Here is a 26,521-nt window from a genome sequence, read left to right on the forward strand (position 1 = left end):
CTCTCAGCAAGAAGGTCCTGGGTTCTTTCTATGTGGAGTTTATTATATATTATTATATTTAAACGTGTTACAGTTAAACATGTACAGTCAACCCTTGAGTTACGAACGGTTTACCATACGAACATTCCGGGTTACGAGCAATCTTTTTGAACTTAATTTCAGATTACGAACAGAAATTCGCGAAACACGTGACGTCACGAACAAGTTGACTCCGACCGTCTCTCTCTCTCTCTATATATACATACAGTGAGCGAACATTCGGACAGCGGACGGTGTTTTTCCGGTGTTTTCAATATTAAAATGTCACCAAATAAGGAGCAGAGAGAGCGCAGAGCTGAGAAACATACATTTGTTGTTGTATAATTACTCCTGCCAGTAGCTGTCACTGTGTATCAGACAGAGGGGACAGTGAGTGAGAGAGAAGAAGGAACTCGGCTCAGTAAAGTATTCTTTCGTTCGTGCAATTACACCTACAAAATACAACACTATTGAAATAAAGAAGGAAATAATAGAGAAATATGAGAGTTATTGTTGTTTCTGGTAGATACATTTTATAAAAAAAAGAATAGGAAATGTATTATGGTGTATGAAATGTGTGTTTTATGTACAGTACTACTGTGTATTTTTGTTTATTATTGTTTATTACAGGAATGTATATTCTATAATTTAAGAACAGCCCTTCAGAACCAATTACATTCGTAAGTCAAGTGTCGACTGTACTTGTAGAACAAAAGCTAATAACAATTCTATATTACACTTGTTTCCTCACAGCGGGCAGAACTTGTCATAAAGTTATCAGTAACAAAGTTCACTCATTTAGAAATTGAACCCATTTGAAATTGATCTCTCATTAAATTACTGTTGCTCAAACCTCTGCAACAACCAGCAACAGCCGAGGCAGCAAATTTAACCCTTCACATTCCAATACAAATTGAATAGGCAGGTATGATGGATTGGATTAGTTTGCTTGATTTATATTTGTTTAAATGCTGTTTGTCAGATTATGAGCAGATAAAATAAAATGTAAACTGCTCATTATAAAATATTATTCCTCGACCTGTAAAATGCAGATTTATTTTCTGCATGGAAAAGTACAAACATTTAGTTTAGAGGCAAGTTGTGATTAATTATTGATCTGAGCAGCTTACAGCACTATCAAGGGTTTGAGTTTCTGCTCTGTGGTTCGAGTTCAGTCGATTGTTTGAGGGCGGATCAGACGTTTGCCGACACTTCAGAAAATATTGATCAAACCCAGTTGTACAAGCGGGACTGTCGTTCCCTGGTGTGCAACATGCTTGTTATCCTGCTCGCTGAGTTTTGGATTTAGTTAAACTTAATCTTTAAGTTTTTTCACTTTGTGCTCGATAAGTTCTGGACTTTTGAGTTTCCTTTGTTTGACTCGGAGCGTTTGGGGCGGAGAGGAACTGCAGCGCGGAGCTTCTTCAGGACACAGATTATGAAATAAAAGAGAAGTCGAATTACTGTGATTCAGTGTCCACTGTACAACCAGCCTGAGAATTAGATTTCATAAATGAAAGGTCATCCAGAGAGTGCTCACTCCCTCACACACATGCGTCATAAGTATGTGGACACGTGTCTGTATTATTAAGTTATGTGGCAATAGTTAGGTAAAGCACCTTTTCTGTTGTAGCTTGATTGCCCCCTGTGTACAATCGAGGTCCATAATGACTTAACGGCGCTAAATGTGAGGTCATCTGTCCATGAGCTGAAGCTGAGATGTAATTGAGTTATGCAGCAAGACCGTGAACCAAAATACACAATCAAGTTCAGATCTGAATGTCTAAAAAGAAATATAATTTTTGGCTTTTTTTATATGCATGTACTCTATATGGCCAAAAGTATTTGGACACTTGACCATGAGTTTGTTGGACGTCCCATAAATAATGACTTTTATTTTTGTGATCATTTCAGCTAGAAGAACAGCTGCTCTTTTGCAAAGGCTTCTCACAAGACTTAAAAGTGTGTCTGTCTATGGGAATTTGTGCACATTTAGTCAAAAAGATGACAGCATTTGTATGGCTGGGTTGAGAAAGCCTCGGTTGAAGTTCCAGTTCATTCCAGAGCTCTTCAGAGGCGCTGAGGTCAGGGCTATCTTTATAGAGTTCGGTTTGTGCACAGGGGCACAGTCATGCTGGAACAGGAAAGACCTTCCCTAAACTGTTGCTACAAAGCTGGAAACATATCATTTCCTTTTTATAATTGATTTATTACAGCTGTAATTAACTGTTGTGAGTGTGTACAATTATGAATTCAGTAATTAGGTGTGTCCCAGTACTTTTGTGCATATAGTGTAAGAGCTGTGTGTGTGAATTGTAGGATGTTAGTTAAATGAAAAATTTTTTAAAAATTTGATACAAATAGAGAAAAAAATTGAGAAAAAAAGGAAAAGAAGAGCAGACAGCAATGAAACAGCTACACAGTAGTAATGTAAAGATGTAAGCTTGCACACTAATAATAATAATAATAAGGTAAATAACAATAATAATAACTAGAGAGACGCATTTCCTGAAGAAAATGCGAGTGTGATTGCAGTGCAGCGGGTGGGCGGGTGTGCGTATCCAAATGCTGTATCTGAATCGGGGTTACATCAGTGGGCGTTACGATTTAGAGTTGGAACGGCGTTGATATCTCGAACTTTAAAAAAATAAATGGAAGTGAATGGGGTCAAAAATGGGCGTGGCGGGGGGGCGGTTGTGTGTATCCAAATGCTGTATCCAAGTTGAGGTGTCATCAACGGACCCGACGATTTAGAGTTGGAACGGCGTCGATATTTAAAAAATTGCGGACGAAAAAACGCAGACAAAAAACGGGTGGAAGAATAAGACTAAGACTAAGGGATAACGATCTTCTTCTTGTTCCTCATCCTTTGTCCCGTTTTTCGGTTACGGGGTCGGCATTTCCGGCTTCTTCCCGTTAGGGGTCGCCGGCGGGATCTGCCACAGTTTTAGGCCCGATGCCCTTCCTGACACGACCCTCCCTATTTATCCGGGCTTGGGACCGGCACTACAATGCACTGGTCTGTGCATCCCAGTGGCTAGGTAACTATGGGACAATTCAGTGTCTCCAATTAGCCTAGCGGCATGTCTTTGGAATGTGGGAGGAAACCGGAGCACCCGGAGGAAACCCATGCAGACACGGGGAGAACATGCACACAGGAAGGACCCGGACCACCCCACCTGGGGATCGAACCCAGGACCTTCTTGCTGTGAGGCGACAGTGCTACCCACTGAGCCACCGTGCCGCCCAACTAACGGATAACAATAATAACAATAGAATATTGCATAATAATTGGAATAATTGAGTAATTTTGTATTCTGGGAGACCCTAAAGCTGTCGGCTTAAATTGTGCTGAACGTCTTGATGTGAAATGAAAGCCGTGTGTATCTGTGCCGACAGAAAATGAGCCGTCACTCCATCAGTCAGTCGTATTAAAATGAGAGAAAATGACCAACCACCCAAACACACACACACACACACACACACACACACACACAGATCTTTCAAATCTAAACAATCGTATCCAAAATCAGCCTTAATCACGTCCTCCACGAGGTTCCAGCCATAAATCACAGCCCTGACACCCCTGCACGGAGGGGGCGGAGGACGTGTGCAGCGGGAACCTGGGCGTGTTGGAGATAATGGATCTATGAAGGCCTGTTATTACGTTACATCGTCACTGTAGGGGACGGCGGGGACGGGTGCAGCCGAGGCTTCACACATTTTTTACCTATTAAACCAGTTTAGCAGAAATGCGCTGCTAGCATTTCCGCTCAGCTGATGTGAGGTATGCAGACGCCAAAGCTCAACGGTAACGGATACCGAGCGACGTTGTAGAGCTTTATTTTATATTCTCACCCCAACGTCTGTGCAGAAATGCTTAATATTCACTCTCTCATTCACTCCCTCACTTTTTCACTCCCTCACTTTTTCACTCACTCATTCACTCTCATTCACTCTTTTACTCATTCACTCACTCACTACCTCACTCACTCATTCACTACCTCATTTGTTCACTCACTCACTACCTCACTCACTCATTCACTACCTTACTTCTTCACTCATTCACTACCTCACTCACTCATTCACTACCTCATTTGTTCACTCACTCACTACCTCACTCACTCATTCACTACCTTACTTCTTCACTCACTCACTACCTCACTCTCTTACTTCCTTACTTAAGCATTTACTCGCTCACTTAGTCACTCAGTCATTTACTCATTCCCTCCCTCCCTCACTCGCTCACTCACTCACTCACTCTTGGGTAAAATGCAACAAAAGGATCTGTGATGTGTTTGTTCCTTTCATGTCTGCAACACTTCAAGTTAGGATTCTGAGAAATAAGAGTAAAAAGTTTATAGAACATTAAAGGTTTCGACACATTCCACACTGAGCAGGTGAATTGGTACCAGGTGAGGGAATCATGATTGGCTATAAAAGGAGGAACCACCACAGGCTCAGACTTTACAAGCAATAACGTCACAATAGTAATAATGTTGTTTTACTGGAGAGGAATCTCTCGGGTCCAATATGTGTGAACACAATCCTAAATTCTGTCCAGATTTCTGAAGGGCCGTATTTTGTTTAAATGGGTTTTAATAAGGACTCCTGTATGAAATGCTTGGCCTGGTCCTGATCCCAGCGCTGGGTCGAGTTTCATTCATAGTTTTAACACTGATCCAAAGAAAAATAAAATAAAGTGGTTTGTGTTCAGAGCAGCAGCCGCCGTTACGTATTTAACATCTTCTGATCGAGTGTGATTCATCCAGCACAAATAAAAGTTTCTTTTTAAAGTTTAAGTGTGTGTGTGTGTGTGTGTGTGTGTGTGTGTGTGTGTGTGTGTGTGTGTTAGATTCAGGGCTCTTCATGCATCTCTCGTCACTGGCGGCTCATTATGGGGATTTAGTGCTGAAGATGAATTTTAAGTGAGTTTGTCGTTTTCACAAATTGGTTGAAATGTTCAGGTGCTAATATGAAGCGCTTTCTGGTGCAGTAATGTGCATAATGAGCTTCTCACCTCTGTACACTGAACACTTCTAGTGTGTGTGCAGATCCTTAAAAGTTTTACATTTGTTTATCTGTTAAAAAAAACCTTAAGTTGTCCTAAAATGTCTGAAATTGGTCTTCTGTAGGTTCCCAGATGATAAATACAATTCAGATTTCATATAAAGTTACACCTATAAGGCATAACATTATGACCACCTTCCTAATATTGTGTTGGTCCCCCTTTTGCTGCCAAAACAGCCCTGCAACTGTGATGCACTGTGTATTCTGACCCCTTTCTATCAGAACCTGCATTAACTTCTTCAGCAATTTGAGCTACCCCCACGTGCATCAATGAGCCTTGGTCGCCCATGACCCTGTCGCCGGTTTACCACTGTTCCTTCCTTGGACCACTTTTGATAGATACTGACCACTGCAGACCGGGAACACCCCACAAGAGCTGCAGTTTTGGAGATGCTCTGACCCAGTCGTCTAGCCATCACAATTTGGCCCTCGTCAAACTCGCTCAGATCCTCACGCTCAGATCCTCTCGCTCGCCCATTTTTCCTGCTTCTAACATCAACTTTGAGGATAAAATGTTCACTCGCTGCCTAATATATCCCCCCCACTAACAGGTGCCGTGATGAAGAGATAATCAGTGTTATTCACTTCACCTGTCAGTGCTCATAATGTTTTGCCTGGTCGGTGTATGTTGCTGTTTTAATAACAGACGTGATGTTTTTACACACTTTGCTTACATTCATGACAGAACAGGTAATAAACACTAACACAGTCTTGGACAATTTAGTATCTCCAGTTCACCTCACTTGCACGTCTTTGGACTGTGGGAGGAAACCGGAGCTCCTGGAGGAAACCCACACAGACACGGGGAGAACATGCAAACTCCACACAGTAAGGACCTGGACCGCTCCACTTGAGGATCGAACTTCTTGCTGTGAGGCGACAGTGCTACCCATCGAGCCATTGTACCACCCAATAACAGACTGAACATAGCAGAACCAACAGCTATAATACGTTTCAGAGGCACAAATTATTGCGTTCAGTTAGTGGAAACGTCTGAATCCGTACTGGCCACAACGGATGGGTATGACTTTCAGTCGAAGTCCACTTTCTCGATTTAATCGTCCTTTTGAGCCAGTTCTGTTGTCATGGTTGATGTGGAGGAACTCCATTGGCCTGCGCAAAGCCTTGACCTCAACCCTAATAAACAGTTTTGGGATGAATTGGAACATCATCAGTAAGCCTGACTTCATCCAGCATGAGTGCTTTACCTCACGAGTGCTCTTTTGACTGAACGGCCTCACTACAGAATCTTGTAAAAAGGTATCCCAGAGGAGTGGAGACTGGTATAGTCGCGAAGGATGGGCCAGCGTCATATTAATCAACACGGATGGTCAGGTGTCCACATACTTATAGCAATCACATGCATCTCTGTAGTGTGTTTGTGGTTGTGCATTGTATGGTCCGTGGAGGTGATGTACACACCGAGCGCAGCTGATTGTTGAGCGTCGATATTTTCCGGCATGTAAGAGTGTGTGAGTGAATCAATAACAGAAGAGAAGAGGCGGCCGGCATCGATTCAAATCCTAAAAGTTTTCTGTAAAGGAATGAGAAGTCTTACCAAACTAATCCCAGGTTCACTCCTCCACACGTGGGTCAGGCTTCTGCTCGTCTAAATGTTTGGACACTTTTCCACCAGCGGGAGCGCTTTGAGTTTAATCGATACTCGTCAGTGTGAAGCTGCTCGATGTGCCAAACCATCATTTCGAGTAAATCATGAAACTTTTCGTCTCTCGCCGGAGGTGAACGAGAGTCTGATGAGGTTCAGGTTTAATTCCAGGATTCATTTTGACCTGCAGGTGGAAATTAAATCAGAACTCCACGGGTCTTCTCTTTCTCTTTCTCTCTATTTGTAGATGTGGACGTTCTGTTCACCAGACCAGTACAGACCCGAGACCCTGTTTACTGCTATGTGATCCTCCTCTGTTGCTGCTGTGTACAGATGTGGCCTGGCTCATGCATATGGCTCTATGCATATTTCTCTACAAAGCTGACTGTATTCTGTGACAAAACAGGGTCATCCCTAAACTGTTTCAAACAAGCTGGAATTCATTTGATGGTAATTCACTAAATTATCTACAGACCATTCTTCTCGGGCGGGGTCGCCATATGTCCGGCTTCCTCTTAATCACTGGGCGATGCAGTAACACACACACTCACACACTCTCACTTTCTTAACCACTTATCCAATCAGGGTCGCGGGGGGGGGTGTGCTGGAGCCTATCCTAGCTTTTCACACAGTAACACCCTGGACGGGGCGCCAGTCCATCGCAGGCCAGACACACACACACACACCCATTCACCTATAGGGCAATTCAGTGTTTCCAATTAACCTGACTGCATGTTTTTGGACTGTGGGAGGAAACCGGAGCTCCCGGAGGAAACCCATGCAAACTCCGCACAGAGAGGACCCGAGGGATCGAACCCAGGACCTTCTTGCTGTGAGGTAACAGTGCTACCCACTGAACCACCGTGCCGCCCTGCAGTAACAAAGGGTTTTTTATTCGAACCCTGGATCCCAGCAGTAGTGAGGTAGCACATTGCATATGATGCTCCACTGCTCAGCCGGTTAAACTTGATACATAAAGGAATTTATGTTTCTCCTGTAACCAAAGTGTAAAACATGACGTTAAAATCCTAATAAACAAACAAAACAAACAAATGAGGAGAAACGCTCCGGCACACTCACTGTACAGCGCATCCACAGTTTATCCTGAGCACACCGTTCAGGTCCGGATACCGTCCGACAGGGCTGCTCACAGTTACTGCTCACGTACAATCCATAAACCCTCACCTGTGTGGGTGAGGAAGAATCCAATCGCAAAGACGAGAACTAAAAGAACAAAAGGTTTTTCTAAATCGCTGCAAATTAACAGCTAGGGGCAGAGATGCAAAAAAAAGGTTCATCGTTATTTTTGACAGTGTTTTTCATCCCTCTGATGCAAGTACCCACTTTTACACCTACGTGACTCGCCCTCGGATCCAAAAGCAGAGAACTCATGCAGGTATGTGCTGATACACATGTACACTTTACCTTGGGATAAAAGCATCCGTGTGACTCCGACACACAAAATAGGAACCTCTAATAGCTCCGTTTCCCCCCGAAAATCCGTCCTGCTGCGTCACTTCTCTGAAGAGCGGATTATTATTGTATTTTAAACAAAAGCTTGTTATGAAATGTTCTTTTCACAGATAATATTCTCAACAACACTAGAGATGCGTTCACCAACGTTCAGCTCCTAAAAAAAACATCATGATCATAAATGCGTCTGATAAAGAACTCGGTCTGCAGCACTATCACACAAACACTTTTGTTCGGTCGCCTGGTTGCCAATGATTAATGAGTCGTCAGGCCTTTTTTGTGTTCAGGATGAATCAGGGCGGCACGGTGGCGCAGTGGGTAGCGCTGTCGCCTCACAGCAAGAAGGGTTTAGATTTTGCCCGAAAATCTCAGTGAGCGTTTAGTCTGTTTGTACAAAATAATCTAACCAGACGACTGTGAGCAGATGGATCTAATCTGCTCATCACAAGCTGGTTTCATGAAGTTCATTCATTTGCAGCTACTGGTCACCTGTTAGAAATATAAACAAACGCCGACGAGGCATAACATTATGACCACTGACAGGTGAAGTGAATAACACTGATTATCTCTTCATCACGGCACCTGTTAGTGGGGGGGATATATCAGCCGGCAAGTGAACATTTTATCCTCAAAGTTGATGTTAGAAGCAGGAAAAATGGGCGAGCGTGAGGATTTGCGACGATGAGCACGTGAACATCGTAACTGGACCACGGAGCAATGGAAGAAGGTGGTGTCGAAGATGGTGTCGCTTACCTGGAGAACACATGGCACCAGGATGCACCAGTTTGAGGTGTTGACTTGGCCTTCAAATTCCCCAGATCTCAATCCAGTCGAGCATCTGTGGGACGTGCTGGACAAACAAGTCTGATCCATGGAGGCCACACCTCACAACTTACAGGAGTTAAAGGATCTGCTGCTGACATCTTGGTGCCAGATACCACAGCACACCTTCAGGGGTCTAGTGGAGTCCATGCCTCGACGGGTCAGGGCTGTTTTGGCAGCAGAAGGGGGACCAACACAATATTAGGAAGACAGTCATAATGTTATGCCTGATCGGTGTATATACTACATTTACATTTTCAGCATTTAGCGAACGCTTTTATTCAAAGCAACTTGCATTGTCAGTTGAGGGTTAAGGGCCTTGCTCAAGGGCCCAACAGTGGCAACCTGGCAGTGGTGGGGTTTGAACCAGCAACGTTTTGCTTACTAGTCCAGTACCTTAACTGCTAGGCTACAACTGCCCCGTAAATACTAAAAAAATCTAAAATTAATGGACATTTTTCGAAGACTCTGCTTTTTGTAACACACCAAAAAAGTCGCAAGTGTCAGTCACAAGTGGTAGATAAACTGACAAACCAGAATCACATAGAAATAACAAGCCAGAGCCAAAATACCAGCATTTACCCCTTTGCGAGGCTGAGCACAAATTGCTGCTTTGTGCAGTGAAACGTAATCAGAATGCACACACTGTAATGAAAACCATCAAACCCACTCTGAAAAAAGTCAATAATAGATCTGGCTGTGATAGATCCTGTGTTTGTGGTTTTCCTTCAATGTGTGACGGTGCAATTTTAAGCTTGTTACAGCTCTGGGTGTGGAGAAGTGATGAGAATCAGCTTCTCCGTGTTCGTAATTCTCATGACGCTTTTACTGCGTCATATGAAACTTCTTGTCTTATTGGAAGCTTTGAAGCTGCGTCAGTCAGATTGAAATTTGAGCACTGTGGAAAACGCCAATATCGAGAACCAATTTAACAAATGTGCTAAACGTCATCGCCCCACTTCATAGGAAACAATAGCATAGTCTGCGGAAAAGCCAAGAAGCAGAGAAACAGAGGCTAGATGGAGAAATGTTAAGTGTAACCAGGTGAAAACGGTTGGTAATTAGGTGATGACGAAGTGTGTCTGGATTGGTGAAGTGAGGGAAAGCGTGGGATTATGGGTAACATACTCCACCCAGTCTCTATTGAATAGGCTGAGCAGTTCTAGTTTGAGGGACTGTTAAGACTAATAGAAGAGAATAGAAAGCCTTTATTTGTCATATATACATTTACAGGGCAGTTGTAGCCTAATGGTTAAGGAATCAGGACTAGTAATCAGAAGGTCACTAGTTCAAGCCCCACCACTGCCAGGTTGTCACTGTTGGGCCCTTGAGCAAGGCCCTTAACCCTCAATTGCTCAGACTGTATACTGTAACTGTAATGTAAGTCGCTTTGGATAAAGGCGCCTGCTAAATGCTGAAAATGTAAATATACACGTTTACAGTACAACGAAATTCTTACTTCGCGTATCCCAGCTTGTTTGGAAGCCGGGGTCAGAGCGCAGGGTCAGACAGTGTATAGCGCCACTGGAGCCGAGAGGGTTAAGGGCCTTGCTCAAGGTCCCAACAGTGGCTACACTCTTACACTCACCAATGAAGTGATCATTCGATCAGTCAAAATTGATTCTTAATTATTATTGTCCTAGTAAAAGAGCTCCAAGAATGTGATTGAATAAAAAATTTGCAGGAACATTCATGGATGGATGGATAAATGGCTGGATGGAAAGAAAGAAAGAACTTTATTAATTCCGAGGGAATTTGGTTATCAGGTCTTTAGCTGTAGACATTCTTTTTTAAAATTCTTCTTTGTTTGATTTATCGCCTTCAGTTCCGATGGAAAATCTCGTTTATCTACTTTTTATGCAGAACCTGATCAGCTGAATGCTGATAAATCCCTCCAGCGCTCCGTATCAAAGATTAAAACATTCATTTTATAATTCAGAAGAAAAAGACAGGCCTGATTTATTTAAAGAGCTCATACAATAAAGAAATCTGAAGGAGATAAAATGTGGAATTAATTCAGAAGTAATGATGGAAACTTCACTAAAAGACCAACATGACTTTGGATCCCCCGAGTCGATCAGAGCAGCTCCTGTGTGCATTATTTAAGAGGACAGGGTAGAAACCTGCTGCTGCTCTCAGTGAGAGGTTTTCTTTTCACCTTTTCCGACTTTTTCCCACCTTTTTTTCTGAAATATTACTAAAACTTTCATGTTTGAATCAGGTTATTATTTAATTCAGCAGCTCACCTGAACCCTGTATGGTCTAAATATTAGAAAACGTCTGTCCTAATACACTGTCAGAACAGCTCTGTCCAGCCGAGTCCAGCGGTACCTGGTACCTCAACTTCTGTACGTGCACAGTGGATCGTACTACAGTTCGTCCTGTTGTCGTCTCTTCTGTGTTGTGTATGTGATCTCGGAGAAAACAGGATTAATCGGACCAGCTGACGGTCTGCAGCTGCTGCTGGAGTTTTTAAACACCTCACTGTCACTGCTGGACTGAGAATAGTCCACCAACCAAAAATATATTCAGCCAACAGCACCCCATGGGCAGCATCCTGTGACCGCTGATGAAGGTCTAGAAGATGACCGACTCAAACAGCAGCAATAGATGAGTGATCGTCTCTGACTTTACATCTACAATGTAGACCAACTAGGTAGGAGTGTCTAACAGAGTGGACAGTGAGTGGACACGGTGTTTAAAAACTCCAGCAGCACTGCTGTGTCTGATCCACTCATACCAGCACAACACACACTAACACACCACCACCATGTCAGTGTCACTGTAGTGCTGAGAATGATCCACCACCCTGTGGGGGTCCTGACGAGTGAGGAACAGGGTGAAAGGGGGCTAAAATAGGTATGTAGAGAAACAGATGGACTACAGTCAGTAATTGTAGAGCTACAAAGTGCTTCTATATGGTAAGTGGAGCTGATAAAATGGACAGTAAGTGTAGAAACAAGGAGGTGGTTTTAATGTTATGGCTGATCAGTATAATGGGGTATTGTTAAAACTTTATTGTTTGACATGATGTTCACTTTTTAACAGCCGAACTATAAAACAGTTTTACTTTAATTAAAATGTTTCATCTGAGACTATAAAATCATTTAGGGGACTTAATGAGGTTTTCATAAAGTACATTAACACTTAAGGCTCATTGTACACATTTGGCAGCTCCCTCGAAGCCGCCGCCAATTCAGAGATCACACAATTATGTGGACGAAAGTATTTGGACACCTGATCCTGAGCTTGTTGGATGTCCAATTTCAAAAACAGATGGTATTCAAACAGAGTGACCACTGTGTGATCCTTTCAGTTAGAACAACAGCCGCTCTTCTGAGAAGGCTTCTCACAAGACTTTGAAGAATGCCCGTGTATGGGAATTTGTGTCCATTTAGTCAGAAGTTGACAGCATTTGTATGACTGGACACTGATGTTCCATTCCAGAGCTGGTCAGTAGGGCTGAGGACAGGGATCTGTGCAGGTCATGCTGGAACAGGAAAGGACCTTCCTTAACTGATGCTGCAAAGTTGGAAGCATATTATTTGCTTTATATAACTGATTTATTGCACCAGTTAGCATTTGTTGAGCAGTTGCTGAAACAATTGAATTCAATAATTCGAATTTGTGTCCCGATACTTTTGTCTATATATTGTGTAAAAGCAGTTTGCAGATATGCTGATTGCACACGTTCGCTAGTTTAGGAGCTTTACGGAGGTTGATTGTTTTTTTTCCCCCTTTGTCTCAGACAGCCAACTTCTGTAATAAATCATTAAATGTAATTTCACAGTTTTTGCTTCCCCAGGCTTTTTAATCAAGAACACAAAAGCTCCAAGGTTTCAGAGATCCAATAACCTGCTGGAACTTAAAGGTTAACTTCATAACAAAAATACAGCCGTTGGTTGATATGTTCATCGCTGGGTGCTCGGGTGGCTGTGCTGACGTCTGCTGTGTCTGTGCACCGTGGTGGAGACCCGGGATGGACTTTCAGCAGTGCTAAAGAAGTCTGGGGGTGTGACGGACCGGATGAGAAGTCAAGCAAAGAGCGTAGCATGATCTGGTTTTATACACTAGCTCACCACGGTGGAGACCCAGTTTCTATCCCAGTATCACCACAAGTTTCTATGACCTAGAACCCCCAAGCTCTGCGCCTTTGTCTATAGTCGGGGCGGGCAGCTCCAGTCCAGAAGCCAACACGCAATGCCAGCATATCTGACAAACATGAGAGCACCAGACAACCCAGACGTCCGACCCCCAGGACCGAAGCCACACACCCCTAGTTTGGAGGGACTAATCAAAAGCCTGAGTAAATAAATATGTTTTCAATCTTGACTTGAACATTGATACAGTTGTTCTTGTCTGATGACAGGAGTTTGGTGGGGTCTATCCTCAGTGGGCTCTGACAGCGGTCAGCAAACCCGCTGCTGGTTTGTGAAAATAATGATTGGCCGAGGTGTAGAGGATTGATGTGTTGGCACCTCATTAAGGGTTAATTTGCTCCAGGGGGAAGCATTTCTATTCATCACGGTTTCCACCTTACAGATTTGCCGGCTTCTCTGTTCAGTCCAGTCTGGTCGTCTGTCGGTACAGATGCCAGCACACTTTTATACACTTTTTATTTCTGTGAACTCTTAGTGTCGTAGTTCTTTTTCGATTGTCACCGAGCTGCCTTAGAGGCGCCGTGTCAGCTCTTTTCTGGAGCGGGCCCCACGTCTGGACTCACCCTTGGTTTTCAGCTCTGCTCTGTCCCTGTTCTGTGCACCTTCTTTTTATGTTTGGTCTTTTGTTTGTTACTGTTTCCGTTATTTTGGCCACTGCTTTTATGATCCTGTTACCCTTTTTGTTTAAGGCTTTTCAGCCACAGTGTTAGATGTTCCACAATTTCTAAGCTTCCTGCATATCAGGTTCACTTTCAATTCTTGCTGGTGTGGGGCTACACCCGGGCACCTCAGTGATGAGGCGAGGTGAGGTGTGACCTGCCCTGTTACATGTTGATGGAATAAAAGATAAAATATCCCCCCAGCTAACAGGTGCCGTGATGAAGAGATAATCAGTGCTATTCATGTCACCTGTCAGTGGTCATATTGTTATGCCTGGTCGGTGTATGTGTATTATTATGTGCATCACCAAAACAAATTCCTCTTATGTGTAACATACCTGCCGAAATAAAGTGATTCTGATTCGCTTTTTCACATCCTGTCCCAACTTTTCTGGAATTGTGGTTTGTACTGTTTCGTCATTTACTCTGATGGAGCATTTTGGGTGTTTCTAAATAAAACAAATACAATCATAAAAATCATGCTTCTTATATTACAAATCACCATCCTGCTCAGTTACTGAACGCTTCACCAAAAATGTAAACACATTTTGTTTGAACACATAAACACAAACTTTGGAAACTTTTGGGAGTAGAAGTGAGAGGAACATCTGGAAGTGCAACACTGTCGTTTCTTAGCTGTGACTCTCATTACAGACTCAGGCAGAGTAGGGAAGCGAGGAACGGAAGCGAGGAGCCACCTGGACCGGCACTGTTTGTTCTGGTGTTGGGTTTTCGGGCGCCTGAAATGGATTCTGTAGATTGTAGATCCTGTATGATGATAAGGAGCGCAGGAGGAGAAGCAGCGACCAAGGATTTTCTGTTTTAAATGGGCCGACGAGCTTCGCTGGGTCGACCAGCATCTGTGGTTCTGTTTCCTAAACGAACAGATAAAACACGTCTCCGGGATTTAATGCCCGTGTTGTTTTTCTAGATCCTTCCACCAGGAGAAAATCCAGCATTAATGCGAAAGCTGCTGAAGTGAAGCCGTAATCCCTCAGACTCAGAGGAACGTTCACACCTTTCATCCTCCTGTCAGGGATTGTGTTCCTGCGTGGAGAATTATGTTTTATTATAAACAGATCATCGTACTTATGTGTAGAAAGAGCAGCGAGATCGAGTCAGAATATTTCATGTGTTCTGATTTGTTTGCATCTGTCAAAAAAGTTGCTATAAGCTTTTAAAAGTGTTTGTTTTTTCTGTTCTGGAGGATCGTCTCAGCCTCGCTCGTTGGAAACATGACTGACATGAATGGACCTGGAGTTACTCTTCAACCCAAACGCCCTGCTGTAAGTAACAACTCCTACACTTCACATCCACTAGCACAAATGATCCTATTTCAGTTATTCTAATAAAGAAGCACTTTTTATTGAGATACTCTATGACCAAAAGTATTTGGACACCTGACCATAAACCACCTTAAAACCACCTCCTTGTTTCTACACTCACTGTCCATTTTATCAGCTCCACTTACCATATAGAAGCACTTTGTAGTTCTACAATTACTGACTGTAGGCCATCTATTTCTCCACATACTTTTTTACCTGCTTTCACCCTGTTCTTCAATGGTCAGGACCCCCACAGGACCACCGCAGAGCAGGTATTATTTAGGTGGTGGATCATTCTCAGCACTGCAGTGACACAGACATGGTGGTGGTGTGTTAGTGTGTGTTGTGCTGGTATGAGTGGATCAGACACAGCAGCGTTGCTGGAGTTTTTAAAAAGTCAGAGACGATCGCTCATCTATTGCTGCTGTTTGAGTCGGTCATCTTCTAGACCTTCATCAGTGGTCACAGGACGCTGCCCACGGGGCGCTGTTGGTTGGATATTTTTGTGTATTATTTTTGGATATTTTTGTGTAAATGATATTTGTGATATCATTTAAATGGAAGTATTTAATCTGAATGAAACATTAGTGTTTACAAGAGCTAAAATCAATTTCCCTTTAGCGGCTTCAGGACGGTCTGTTCAGCGATGTCATTGCATTTCCGCCGTGTAGGATATTAAAAGAAGAATGGTTCAGGGATCCTCATGTATTATGCAGAGTTTCTGAATAATTAAGCACCATGATTGGAATTTCCCACACTTTATGAGAAATACCATAATGCCCTCAACTCCAGAGAAATCCGTCCCGGCATCTCCGCCGCCGGCGTCTGTACGATAATGTGAAGATCGATATCAGCTGGACGCAACGTCATCCTGAACTGAAGTTCAACACAGGAAACGATTCCGGCCGGCGCTGCACAGTACCCGCGTGCGACTCCATATTACTGAGGCGTCGTTTCTCAAGAATTAGGAACATCATGGCATGTAAGGTGCTCGGAAAATTGATGGAACACGTGGTCACTGTTCTGGTCTGCTTATAGGTCAGAGCAGACACTTTTATCCAAAGCGACTTACAGTACCAAGACAGTATACAGTCTAAGCAATTGAGGGTTTAGTGCCTTGCTCAAGGGTCCCAACAGTGGCAACCTGGCAGTGGTGGGAATTCAACCAGTGATCTTTCAACCTTACTAGTCCTGTGCCTTAACCTCTAGGCTTTATCCTCACTCACTCTCACTCACTTTCTTAACCGCTTATCCAATTATGGTCGGAGAGGTGCTGGAACCTATCCCAGCTTTTCAATGGGCACAAGGCACACAGTAACACCCTGGACGGGGTGCCAGTCCATCGCAGGGCAGAAACATGTACACACACGCAGGAAACCCACGCAGACGCGGGGAGAACATGCAAACTCCACACAGAAAGGAGTCGAACCCAGGACCTTCTTGCTGTGAGGCTAGTCTCAATACAGCTGTCTCAATAATTATGGCATAAACATTTAATATCCCTGACCCTCACATGCATTGTAGATATGAAATAGGCATGACCATCACATTTTATCAGCCAAATTTAGTAGGAACATCATTTAAAGTTGAGGGCTGCGATACATTCCAAAAAAAAGTTGGGACAGGGTTTTTTTTTCATTGTAAACTTTTTTTCCCTTCACATTCTTCAGCTGCTCAAGTCCAAGATCAATATTGTGGTTAATTTTGCTTCATAATGCGCCGTGTTTTCAGTAAGAGACAGTTCTGGACAGATCACCCTGTTGTAACACATGCAGAAGGTGGCTTAGCCTTGCCTCGCAGTAACAAGCATGTCCCCAAAAAAGAAGTTTGTGTGTGGGTACCCCTTAGCATTTTAACGTCATGTTTTACACTGGGGTTACATTCATGACAGAACAGGTAGTTACTGGTTACACAAGATTCATCAGATCAAGGTTTTAATATCAAACGCAGTCATGGACAATTTAGTATCTCTAATTCACCTCACTTGAACTTCTTTGGACTGTTGGAGGAAACCGGAGCTCCCGGAGGAAACCCACACAGACACGGGGAGAACATGCAAACTCCACACAGAAAGGGCCAGACCGCTCCACCTGGGAACCAAACCCAGGACCTTCTTCTTGCTGTGAGGCGGAAGTGCTACCCACTGAGCCAATGTGCCGCCTGCTTCACAGTTACCCATGTCATGGGCATGACGTGCTCATGCAAGCGCCCGGACCTTAGCTTTAGCAGGAAGAGACCCTGTTTGACCTTTTTTCCTTCAAAACCAGCCAGTTGCATTTGTGTGGCCCCCCATTTAGGTCTTCGGTTCTTCTGACATTGCAAGTTCCAAGTGCCAGCATGTTAGACCGCTGTGCCACCCAAGCGCCTGTGTTCTAATTTTATGTGCATTTTAGCTCTTTTCCCAACTTTTTTGGAACTGACTTTGTAAAATGTGCATTGTTTTGTGTTTTTATTTTGGCAGTTTTTATTCATTTATTAAGTTCATGGCAGCTTTTGCTTTTTTTGGCATAACGAGTCCAAACACAAGCAATTAACTCCCACATCCCTGTGCAGTTATCCTGGGGAGTGAAGATCAGGAGGAAATTAACGTCTGTGGCTCCGTTTCTTGGCAAATTCCGGCCGCTGGTGGGACAGTGCTGCCATCAGTGCACGCCGGAGAGTCTGGTGAGTGTCTGTGGTCGTTTCTCTCTCTTCTAAAAGCAAAAAAAACTATCGGTTATGACTACATCATAAATCGGAGGTTGGACTCGATCGTTCCGGCCGCAGGCACTACGAGGTCTCGCCGAGGGACGATCAGGAAGCGATTCTGAGCGCGTCTATGAAATGAATGAGACCCTAACAGAAGAAAACACGCCACACACTCCGGGGCTTTGTCATGGCACTCGCGCACAGAGCCCTGGATCACTAAGCTGGTTTCTACACGCTCAAATCCCACTGCATGCGTCGCATGTTCACCACTATGAAGGGGTGGTAACAGAGCTGGAACTAGTTGGTTATTGGTTTAAATCCCTGATGTGAAAGTGTTTTAATCTCGGCTATCTGAGTCCAGCCAGGGAACCGAAGTCGATTTATGTCTCGTAATGTACATTTCTCATTCAGGGCCTCTAGTTCCAAACAGCCGCTCCCTCTTTAAAAGTAACTTGTGTTTTTCAGGGACGGAAGCTGCTGAGGAACGCTCCATCTCTCGGCTTCCAGAACCTTCTGTGTGTGAATGAAACCCAAACCAGGTGAGGTCAGCACCACAACAGGCATGTTCCAGTTGAAACACTTATGAAGATATGAAGATACGCTGAGACTCACTTTGCTTCTATCTAGAATGATTTATTATAAGTGAAAAGCAGAGACGGACATTATAACCTAGCATTAACGGTTACACTAATTCTCACCTGTATTACCCCCACACCCCGTCTCCTACACACACATATCTTTTTTGGATATTGAAATGAACCCTCCTTTTTGATCCTTTCGTCTTGTATCCTGTACTCGGAACTGTATTAGGAACTCGTCAGGCTTCGTCGGTGTACCTACAGCAGCCTGAGTGTGGTGATGTGCACCGACTCCATTCACTTCATTAGAGCAGAAAAATTAGTCGCAGTTGTCGCACATCTCCAACCAAGTGCTTCTTTTTTCGGGGGGACGTTTAATTCCTCTGATTTTCATTCCCCCCTCACACTTGTCAAAGCCAGAGACGAGGGGCCGGCTTTCATTTCCGCGCTGTTCCTTTAGCCATCAAACCGCTTCGACGAGGGCACTTTCTTCTAAAGGCTTTTTTTCCCCAGCACTCAATTTCTTTCACCTTCATTTCTCCTGCACTTCAAAACCCCTCTTAACTTCCAGCACGGACGCTTTTGATGGGATCTGATTTTAGAAAGTCAAATGAAACACGAGTTCATTTCGGTAGCTAATTAATATTGGAATTACGTTGAGTGGCAGTTGTGATTTCGCATAAATTTGCTTGGAATTGTCGGAACATTAATGAGGTTGGTCAGCTGTGTGTTTTTTAAACAGGGGTTTTGACTTTATATTTTTGTTTATGCATTTTCTCCCTTTTTTAGCGCGTCCAATTGCCCGATTGCGTCATGCTTCCTCTTCACCAATGCCGATCCCCGCTCTGATTGAGGAGAACGAAGCTAACCCACGCCCCCTCCGACACGTGGGCAGCAGCCGTATGCATCTTATGACCTACACTTTGACGAGTGCAATTATTACGAGTGCAATTGCATCAGTTATGAGAGAGACCCTTTCCGGCTTTTAATATCCCATCCCTATATGAACAACAGACCAACCGTTGTTCATGTGGCTGCTCAGCCCAGCCGGCAGGCAGAGCTGAGACTCGATACGATGTATTTGAGATCCCAGCTCTGGTGTTCCAGCGTGTTTTACCGCTGCGCCACCAGAGCGGCACTTGTTTTGACTCTTCTAAGAAGTGTCTCACTGGATCAATAATCCGGTTCTCGTTTTTTATACCCCAATATAATCTCCCAATCCAATTCTCCAGCTGTATCTCCTATGCTGCTGCGGACCCCTACCCTACCCTAACACACGCCCCCTCCGAAAAACACAAGGTGGATTCACGCACTGCTGACCGTTATTCACCATCTCTGTTCAGCTCCTCGACCAGCTCAAAGAGCAACAACAGCAGCAGCACTGAGGAATCCCTTTGACCCGCCCTCCCTCAGACATAACCAATCATGTCTGTGTAGGTGCCCATCCAGCCAGTAGTAGATCTCAGCAGTAATGGGCGAGCGTGTTACCTCTGGTTTAATTACGAGTGCTGGGTTTGTCTGTGTGTTGCAGGTATCGGGGATGGTTGGTGAGGAGAGTGTGCTGCGTGTTGTTCATCTGCAGTCGTAAAGTTCACATCAGTCCTGCTGGAGACCGTCGGCGTCGGATCTGTAGCACAGACAGGTGAAGAAGTCACAAACTCAGTGACACATTAGTGTTCTGTTTCAGCTTTTTAGTTCAGTACTATGCATAAAATAGGCCGCTCAGGTGGCGCAGCGGTAAAACACACTAGCACACCAGAGCTTCTTCTCACCGCAGGCCAGAACTAAGTTTAGATCGTAACATTTAAACAGCCTCTTCTGGACTAAAACAACATTCCCACTTCTCCAGCATTGTTCCCTCGGAGGGTAAAGCGCGCCCTGGATCAGGACACTGGATGTCTTTGTGATGCTGTTTGGAGATGAATGTGATTATTGCTATCGTGTGACCTGTGTGTGTGTGTGTGTTTGTGTGTGCAGAGTAAAGCAAGTCCTGAAGTCACACGGCGAGATGAAGGGGTGTGAAGAGGACGCCAGAGTGATCCTCTCTCTCACCGAAATATCTCAGTCTTCAAGTCTGATTCGGTCTGATCATCCACATCTGTCAGATCTCATCATCAGAATCATATAATCTACTTCCACACACACACACACACACACACACACACACACACACATTTGTTTTTGCATTTCTACTTCCTATTTATTTCCATTAACCTTTATCCTGGTTGGGGTCGCGTCAGGTCTGGTTCCATCTATAAACCCTGGGCGCAAGTCAGGAACACCCAGGGCTTCAGTCACCCCCCTTCCCTCAGACATTTGAATGAATGATGTCCATCCGGGGTGTTAAGGCATTACGCCCAGTGATTCCAGGGAAGCCAGACCTACCGTGACCCTGCACAGGATAAAGCAGTGATAAAACATGAGACTAATTTTAATTGTTTATTATTTTGTCATTTTTCTCGCTTGCTTTGATCCCTCTCCTGTCTATCGTCACGCTTTCCATTTCCTTACTTCTCTCTCTCTCACTCTCTCTCAGGTTGGTGGGCTGGCTGCTGTTGAAGTTTTTCTCTCTGGTGTTCTGCAGCGTGCAGGTGAATCTGAACCACATGGCCGCTCTGCATCGAGCCGCTCAGCTGGTGAGCTTTTCATTACCGTCCTTAACTTCCACCTCCATCATTAACAATGTTCCCCTGGTTCCTCTGCTTTCCTTCCCAGCTTCTCAGCTTCACTTACTACTAGCATTAGTGTTTCCTAGGATTTATACCTCCTTCTCTTCTGTTTTTTTTTGCTTCTCATGGTCCAGCTGTTCTGCTATACACACACACACACACACACACACACACACACGCACTTCTCAGTCTCTATATTTGGGTTTTTGAGGAGCTTTTCATGTGTTGGATCATTCAGCAGTGAGACCGTTTCACCCTCACTTATCGCTAATAGAACGAATCATACTGTATATCTCAGCAGCTCGTCAGATTTCTGCCCTGCTTGATCCGCTCCAACAAACTGTAAGCGCTGTTATTGTGAAGTGTGAAACATCTCAGCAGGGGTGTCCAGACTTTTCTTCTTGTGGGTCACATGGAGTAAAAAATATGCAAACACGAGGCCGCAGACTCTTTCATAATAAAACACATAAAAATTGCTAACAATTCCACTTCCTTTCTATTTGAGTGACTAGTTTGTTTATTAGGATTTTAACGTCATGTTTTACACTTAGGTTACATTCATGACAGGAACGGTAGTACAGTAGGTATTAGTTTTAATATCAAACGCAGTCTTGGACAATTTTGTATCTCCAATTCACCTCACTCGCATGTTTTTTGGACTGTGGGAGGAAACCGGAGCTCCCGAAGGAAACCCACGCGGACACGGGGAGAACATGCAAACTCCACACAGAAAGGACCTGGACCGCCCCACCCGGGGATCAAACTCAGGACCTTCTTGCTGTGAGGCGACAGTGCTACCCACTTAGCCATCGTGCCTCCCATTTGAGTGATTAATGATCTATCGTCGACGGTGGCGTGTAAACTAAGATTTTGCCGATTTCACTCACCAGTTTATAATCCTAATGGGAAGATTATTATACTTTTTTAGATTAAACATACCCACTAACCTCTGAACTCAGTAAAAAAATACTCATGTTTGCGCCTACTTAGCATTCGCCGTCTAGTTTTCATTACTTCGGAGCCGCCGTGTTTATACAAAAACTGGGGAACGTTAATGTTTTGAGTTGGGGGAAAGAAGACGGGCAGAGTTTTAGAATTGTTTTATGTGAGAGCGCCACCCAGAGTTCAAACAGTTCAAGCAGTTTTTTTTTAAACCTGGTTAATAGTGGTACAAATTTAATTGTATTTTAGAAATACCTAATGATATTAACAAGGGTAACGGGCGGCAGATGACCCGTGGGCCATAGTTTGAACATCCCTGACCTAGTAGCAACAACATCTTGGCTTAGAAGTCACTCGTTAGAATAGGATGGCTGAGAGTAAAACGCATCAAGTGTAAAAATACTGTAGTCTGTTCTCAGATGAACTTCGCTGGTCCAGTGTTTTAATGATTAAGAGGCCACACAATCACCATGAGCCTTAAATACACGGTCATTGGACTCTGGAGCAGGACAAACACCACTTTATGTTTCCTCAGTAGTTTAAATTGTGGGAATTTGTGACCATTCCGTCAAACGAGCATATATCAGCTCAGACACCTCATCAAATGATTTTATAAATAATCACTTAATCATTTCATTTTCCTGACCACTGCTTTATCCTGGTCAGGATCGTGGTGGGTCAGGCTTCCTCTGAATCACTGGACACAAAAGAGTTACACACTTTGAACCGTTCCTTTCCTTAGATATAGCCATAGACATGACATCTGTAGTCCCTCCACAGGCCGATAGCACAGCTGGGTATCTGAACCCAGCAGTAGAGAGTTAGCATGTTTACTATGACTTTTACTTTTGGCTTTTTGACCCACCAGTAGTTCTGGGTCATGATGAACAACACAGCAGGATTAAATGAGACTGGGTGAAGCTGTCAGGAGCTTCTCTGAACTGGAGTTAAAATCTCAGGTGCACAGCCTCACAATCCCACTTCTCTATGCTCTTTGTTGCTTTCGATCCTTTTTATCCGCCTCTTGTTGCATGTTCTGAATCGTGATTTTAAAGTTGAAGAGGAGGACGTCGTGTCCTGTGCAACTTCCTGTCAGTCAGATAATCCAGCATCACCACACCAGTGCTGTCAGATCAAACGCCGGTGCTGTAGAACTTCACCACCAGATCTGACTGAAGCTTGGCTGAGACCGATGATGATGATGGTGTTGAACCTGGTCTCATCTTTTTGCTGTCCACTGTTTTCCTGCTGCCATAAAATAAAAATATCAACAATCATTTTTTGCTGTTTTATTTATGTATTTTCTCTTTTTCCGGAAGACTCCGGTCGTGTCCGAGGAGGATTTTGCCTGCCTCACACTCCCTCTGTAAATTTGTGCATGGAGAGTCACGCCCTGATCTCCGGGCTCCTCCACTTGCTGTACAGGTGCCTCAGGCTACTAACCAGAGTCCTTGCACAGCATTAAAGACCCCAGACACTTTTTGATCCAGTCTTTTCTCACCCTGCTGCAGGCACTGCCAATTATGCCCACTAGGGGGCGCCCAGCCGACCGGTAGCAGGGCTGAGATTCGGGGAGTTTAGAATCCCAGCACTGGTGTGCTAGAGGATTAACTTGCTGCGCCACCAGGATGCCATAAACATAAATTTTATTCCAAAACTAAACACAAAAACAGAGGTTAGAGTATCAGGTAGTGTGGGTGCCGTACAGCTCCATTGCCAAGAGTCCTTGAGATCATAGGACAGTTGTCTTAATACGCCAGCCCACCGCCATCAGTGCTTGACTCTGAAGATTGGGTCTCTGTGGTGCCTCTGTGGTCAAGGACTCACTAGGCACGGTTGGCTGTGTCCAAAAGAGGAAATACTGGTTTCCAGCACAAGTGGTGGAGGAATACTGTGGGAGTAGTGTGGTCCACCGTAAACGCTTCAAATTTACATTTACGTTACATACAGCTTTTATCCAAAATGACTTACAGTACTGAGACAGTCTATTGTCTAAGCAAGTGAGGGTTAAGGGCCTTGCTCAAGGGCCCAACAGTGGCAACAGTGGCAACCTTTTGATGACTAGTCCAGTACCCTACAAACACACACACACACACACACACACACACACTAAGGGCAATTTTGTATCTCCAATTAACCTGACTGGATCAGACCCATGACGACCCTGATCCAGATGATGCGGTATAGGAAGAACAATCACTAATGCTAGGATCTTTTTAAGCACAACATCTATCTGATCATATCAGTGTGTGTCATCGTGTAACCTGCTTTTATAATCTAATAGAATCACAGATCAGATGAGAAACACACTGCGATCATCTGACTCCTGCTCGGTTTTTCACTTTTATCGGCTGCCAGATGCTATAAACACTGGGAACGCTTGAGGTATGATGACGGGGTTTCGGTCTAATTATAAAATGAAAGGAAACAAGAAATGAACTTTGATTGTGTTATTTCATCTACTTTCAGTGCAAGTATCCACTCCACATTTACACATCAGGTCTGTCAGGGGAGAAGAAGCGGTCGGTGACTGGTCGACAAAACACTAACATTATTGATTCATGGCAAATAAATGCTATTTTTTTTATAATTTACTTTCCCAAATACAAACTTTGTATGTGTGTTTGTTTGTTTATTAGGATTTTAACGTCATGTTTTACACTTTGGTTACATTCATGACAGGAACGGTAGTTACTCATCACACAAGATTCATCAGTTCTCAAGGTTATGTCAAACACAGTCATGGACAATTTTGTATCTCCAATTTACCTCACTTGCACGTCTTTGGACTTGGAGGAAACCGGAGCACCCGGAGGAAACCCACACGGACATGGGGAGAACATGCAAACTCCACACAGAAAGGACCCCGACCCCACCACCTGGGGATCGAACCCTTTACCTTCTTGCTCTGAGGCGATAGTGCTACCCACTTAGGCACCATGCCGCCTGTATATATGTGTAATAGGGTGATTATTTGCACTGAAGCTGCATTAAATAACAAAAACAAAAGTGGGTGAAACTTTTTACCCCTCACTGTGTGTTCGGGGGGTGTTTTTTTTTCTTTTTTTTTGCTTTGTACCGTAAGAGCCTCTCCAGCAAGCGTGAAAACAAAATTGTTTCTGTCCACGTGGTGTAAAGTGTACATAAGTGCCCTTGTCCATCCACACAGCTCTCATGCTCTCAGACGTGAATAGTAATGCACTTTTGTGTACTTGTGCGTGTGTGTGTGTGTGTGTGTGTGTGTGTGTGCGTGTGTGCAGAACGTCCCCTTGGTGTACGTGTATGTTCATCAGAGTGCAGTTGATCAGGCTTTGATCTCTCTGACTCTTCTTTCTCACAACCTGAGAGTTCCCTACAGCATCTACCCGGCTCGAGTACACAGCACCTGGATGAGGTACACACACACACACACACACACACACACTTATTCCACTTTACGCTCGTCATTACACGGCCAGAAGTATGTGAACACATCATCATAAGCTGCTCATACATGTCATTTCAAAACAATGGGCATTCATTTGGAGCCAGGGGTCAGGTCACGAATGCTGGACACAAAAGCCCGGCCTGCAAACTGTGTTGCAATTTATTTTAATGGTGCTGAATAGGGTTGAAGTCACGACTTTGTACATGCCAGAGTTCCTCCACAACAAAACATGTCTTTCTGGACCTCACTGTGCACAAGGGCATCTTACTTTACACCTGAATTGAAAAATTAGGAGGGGTGTCCACTTACTTTTGCCTTTAAAATATACACCGATCAGCCATAACATTAAAACCACCTCCTTGTTTCTACACTCGCTGTCCATTTTATCAGCTCCACTTACCATATAGAAGCACTTTGTAGTTCAACAATTACTGACTGTCGTCCATCTGTTTCTCTGCATACTTTTTTAGCCTGCTTTCACCCTGTTCTTCAATGGTCAGGACCCCTACAGAGCAGGTATTATTTAGGTGGTGGATCATTCTCAGCACTGCAGTGACACTGACATGGTGGTGGTGTGTTAGTGTGTGATGTGCTGGTATGAGTGGATCAGACACAGCAGCGCTGCTGGAGTTTTTAAAATATCCAGCCAACAGCGCCCCGTGGGCAGCATCCTGTGACCACTGATGAAGGTCTAGAAGATGACCGACTGCAGCAGTAGATGAGCGATCGTCTCTGACTTTACATCTACAAGGTGGACCAACTAGGTAGGAGTGTCTAATAGAGTGGACAGTGAGTGGACACGGTATTTAAAAACTCCAGCAGCGCTGCTGTGTCTGATCTACTCATACCAGCACAACACACACTAACACACCAGCACCATGTCAGTGTCACTGCAGTGCTGAGAATGATCCACCACCTAAATAATACCTGCTCTGTGGTGGTCCTGTGGGGGTCCTGACCGTTGAAGAACAGGATGAAAGCAGGTTAAAAAAGCATGCAGAGAAACAGATGGACTACAGTCAGTAATTGTAGAACTACAAAGTGCTTCTATATGGTAAGTGGAGCAGATAAAATGGGCAGTGAG

At 44.1% G+C, this 26,521-nt stretch overlaps 1 protein-coding gene across 5 annotated transcripts in view; it reads left to right on the forward strand.

Annotated features, from left to right (window-relative positions):
• The window catches only part of gpat2 (glycerol-3-phosphate acyltransferase 2, mitochondrial), a 158,405-nt gene that overhangs the window by 103,162 nt on the left and 28,722 nt on the right, over window positions 1-26,521 (forward strand). For 2 of the 5 annotated variants that reach the window (XM_062998691.1, XM_062998692.1), the window contains exons 1-8: window positions 4,878-4,946; window positions 15,016-15,094; window positions 17,687-17,797; window positions 18,287-18,360; window positions 19,931-20,041; window positions 20,377-20,481; window positions 20,936-21,035; window positions 25,271-25,404. In XM_062998691.1, the coding sequence (XP_062854761.1) occupies window positions 4,888-4,946; window positions 15,016-15,094; window positions 17,687-17,797; window positions 18,287-18,360; window positions 19,931-20,041; window positions 20,377-20,481; window positions 20,936-21,035; window positions 25,271-25,404 (773 nt within the window). In that variant the 5' untranslated portion in view covers window positions 4,878-4,887. Of the gene's footprint in view, window positions 1-4,877; window positions 4,947-15,015; window positions 15,095-17,686; window positions 17,798-18,286; window positions 18,361-19,930; window positions 20,042-20,376; window positions 20,482-20,935; window positions 21,036-25,270; window positions 25,405-26,521 lie in introns of those variants that run through there. The other 3 variants (XM_062998693.1, XM_062998694.1, XM_062998695.1) reach the window with 2 other exon arrangements.

Source organism: Trichomycterus rosablanca, chromosome 7, assembly GCF_030014385.1.
Source record: "Trichomycterus rosablanca isolate fTriRos1 chromosome 7, fTriRos1.hap1, whole genome shotgun sequence".
Classification (NCBI taxonomy): domain Eukaryota; kingdom Metazoa; phylum Chordata; class Actinopteri; order Siluriformes; family Trichomycteridae; genus Trichomycterus; species Trichomycterus rosablanca.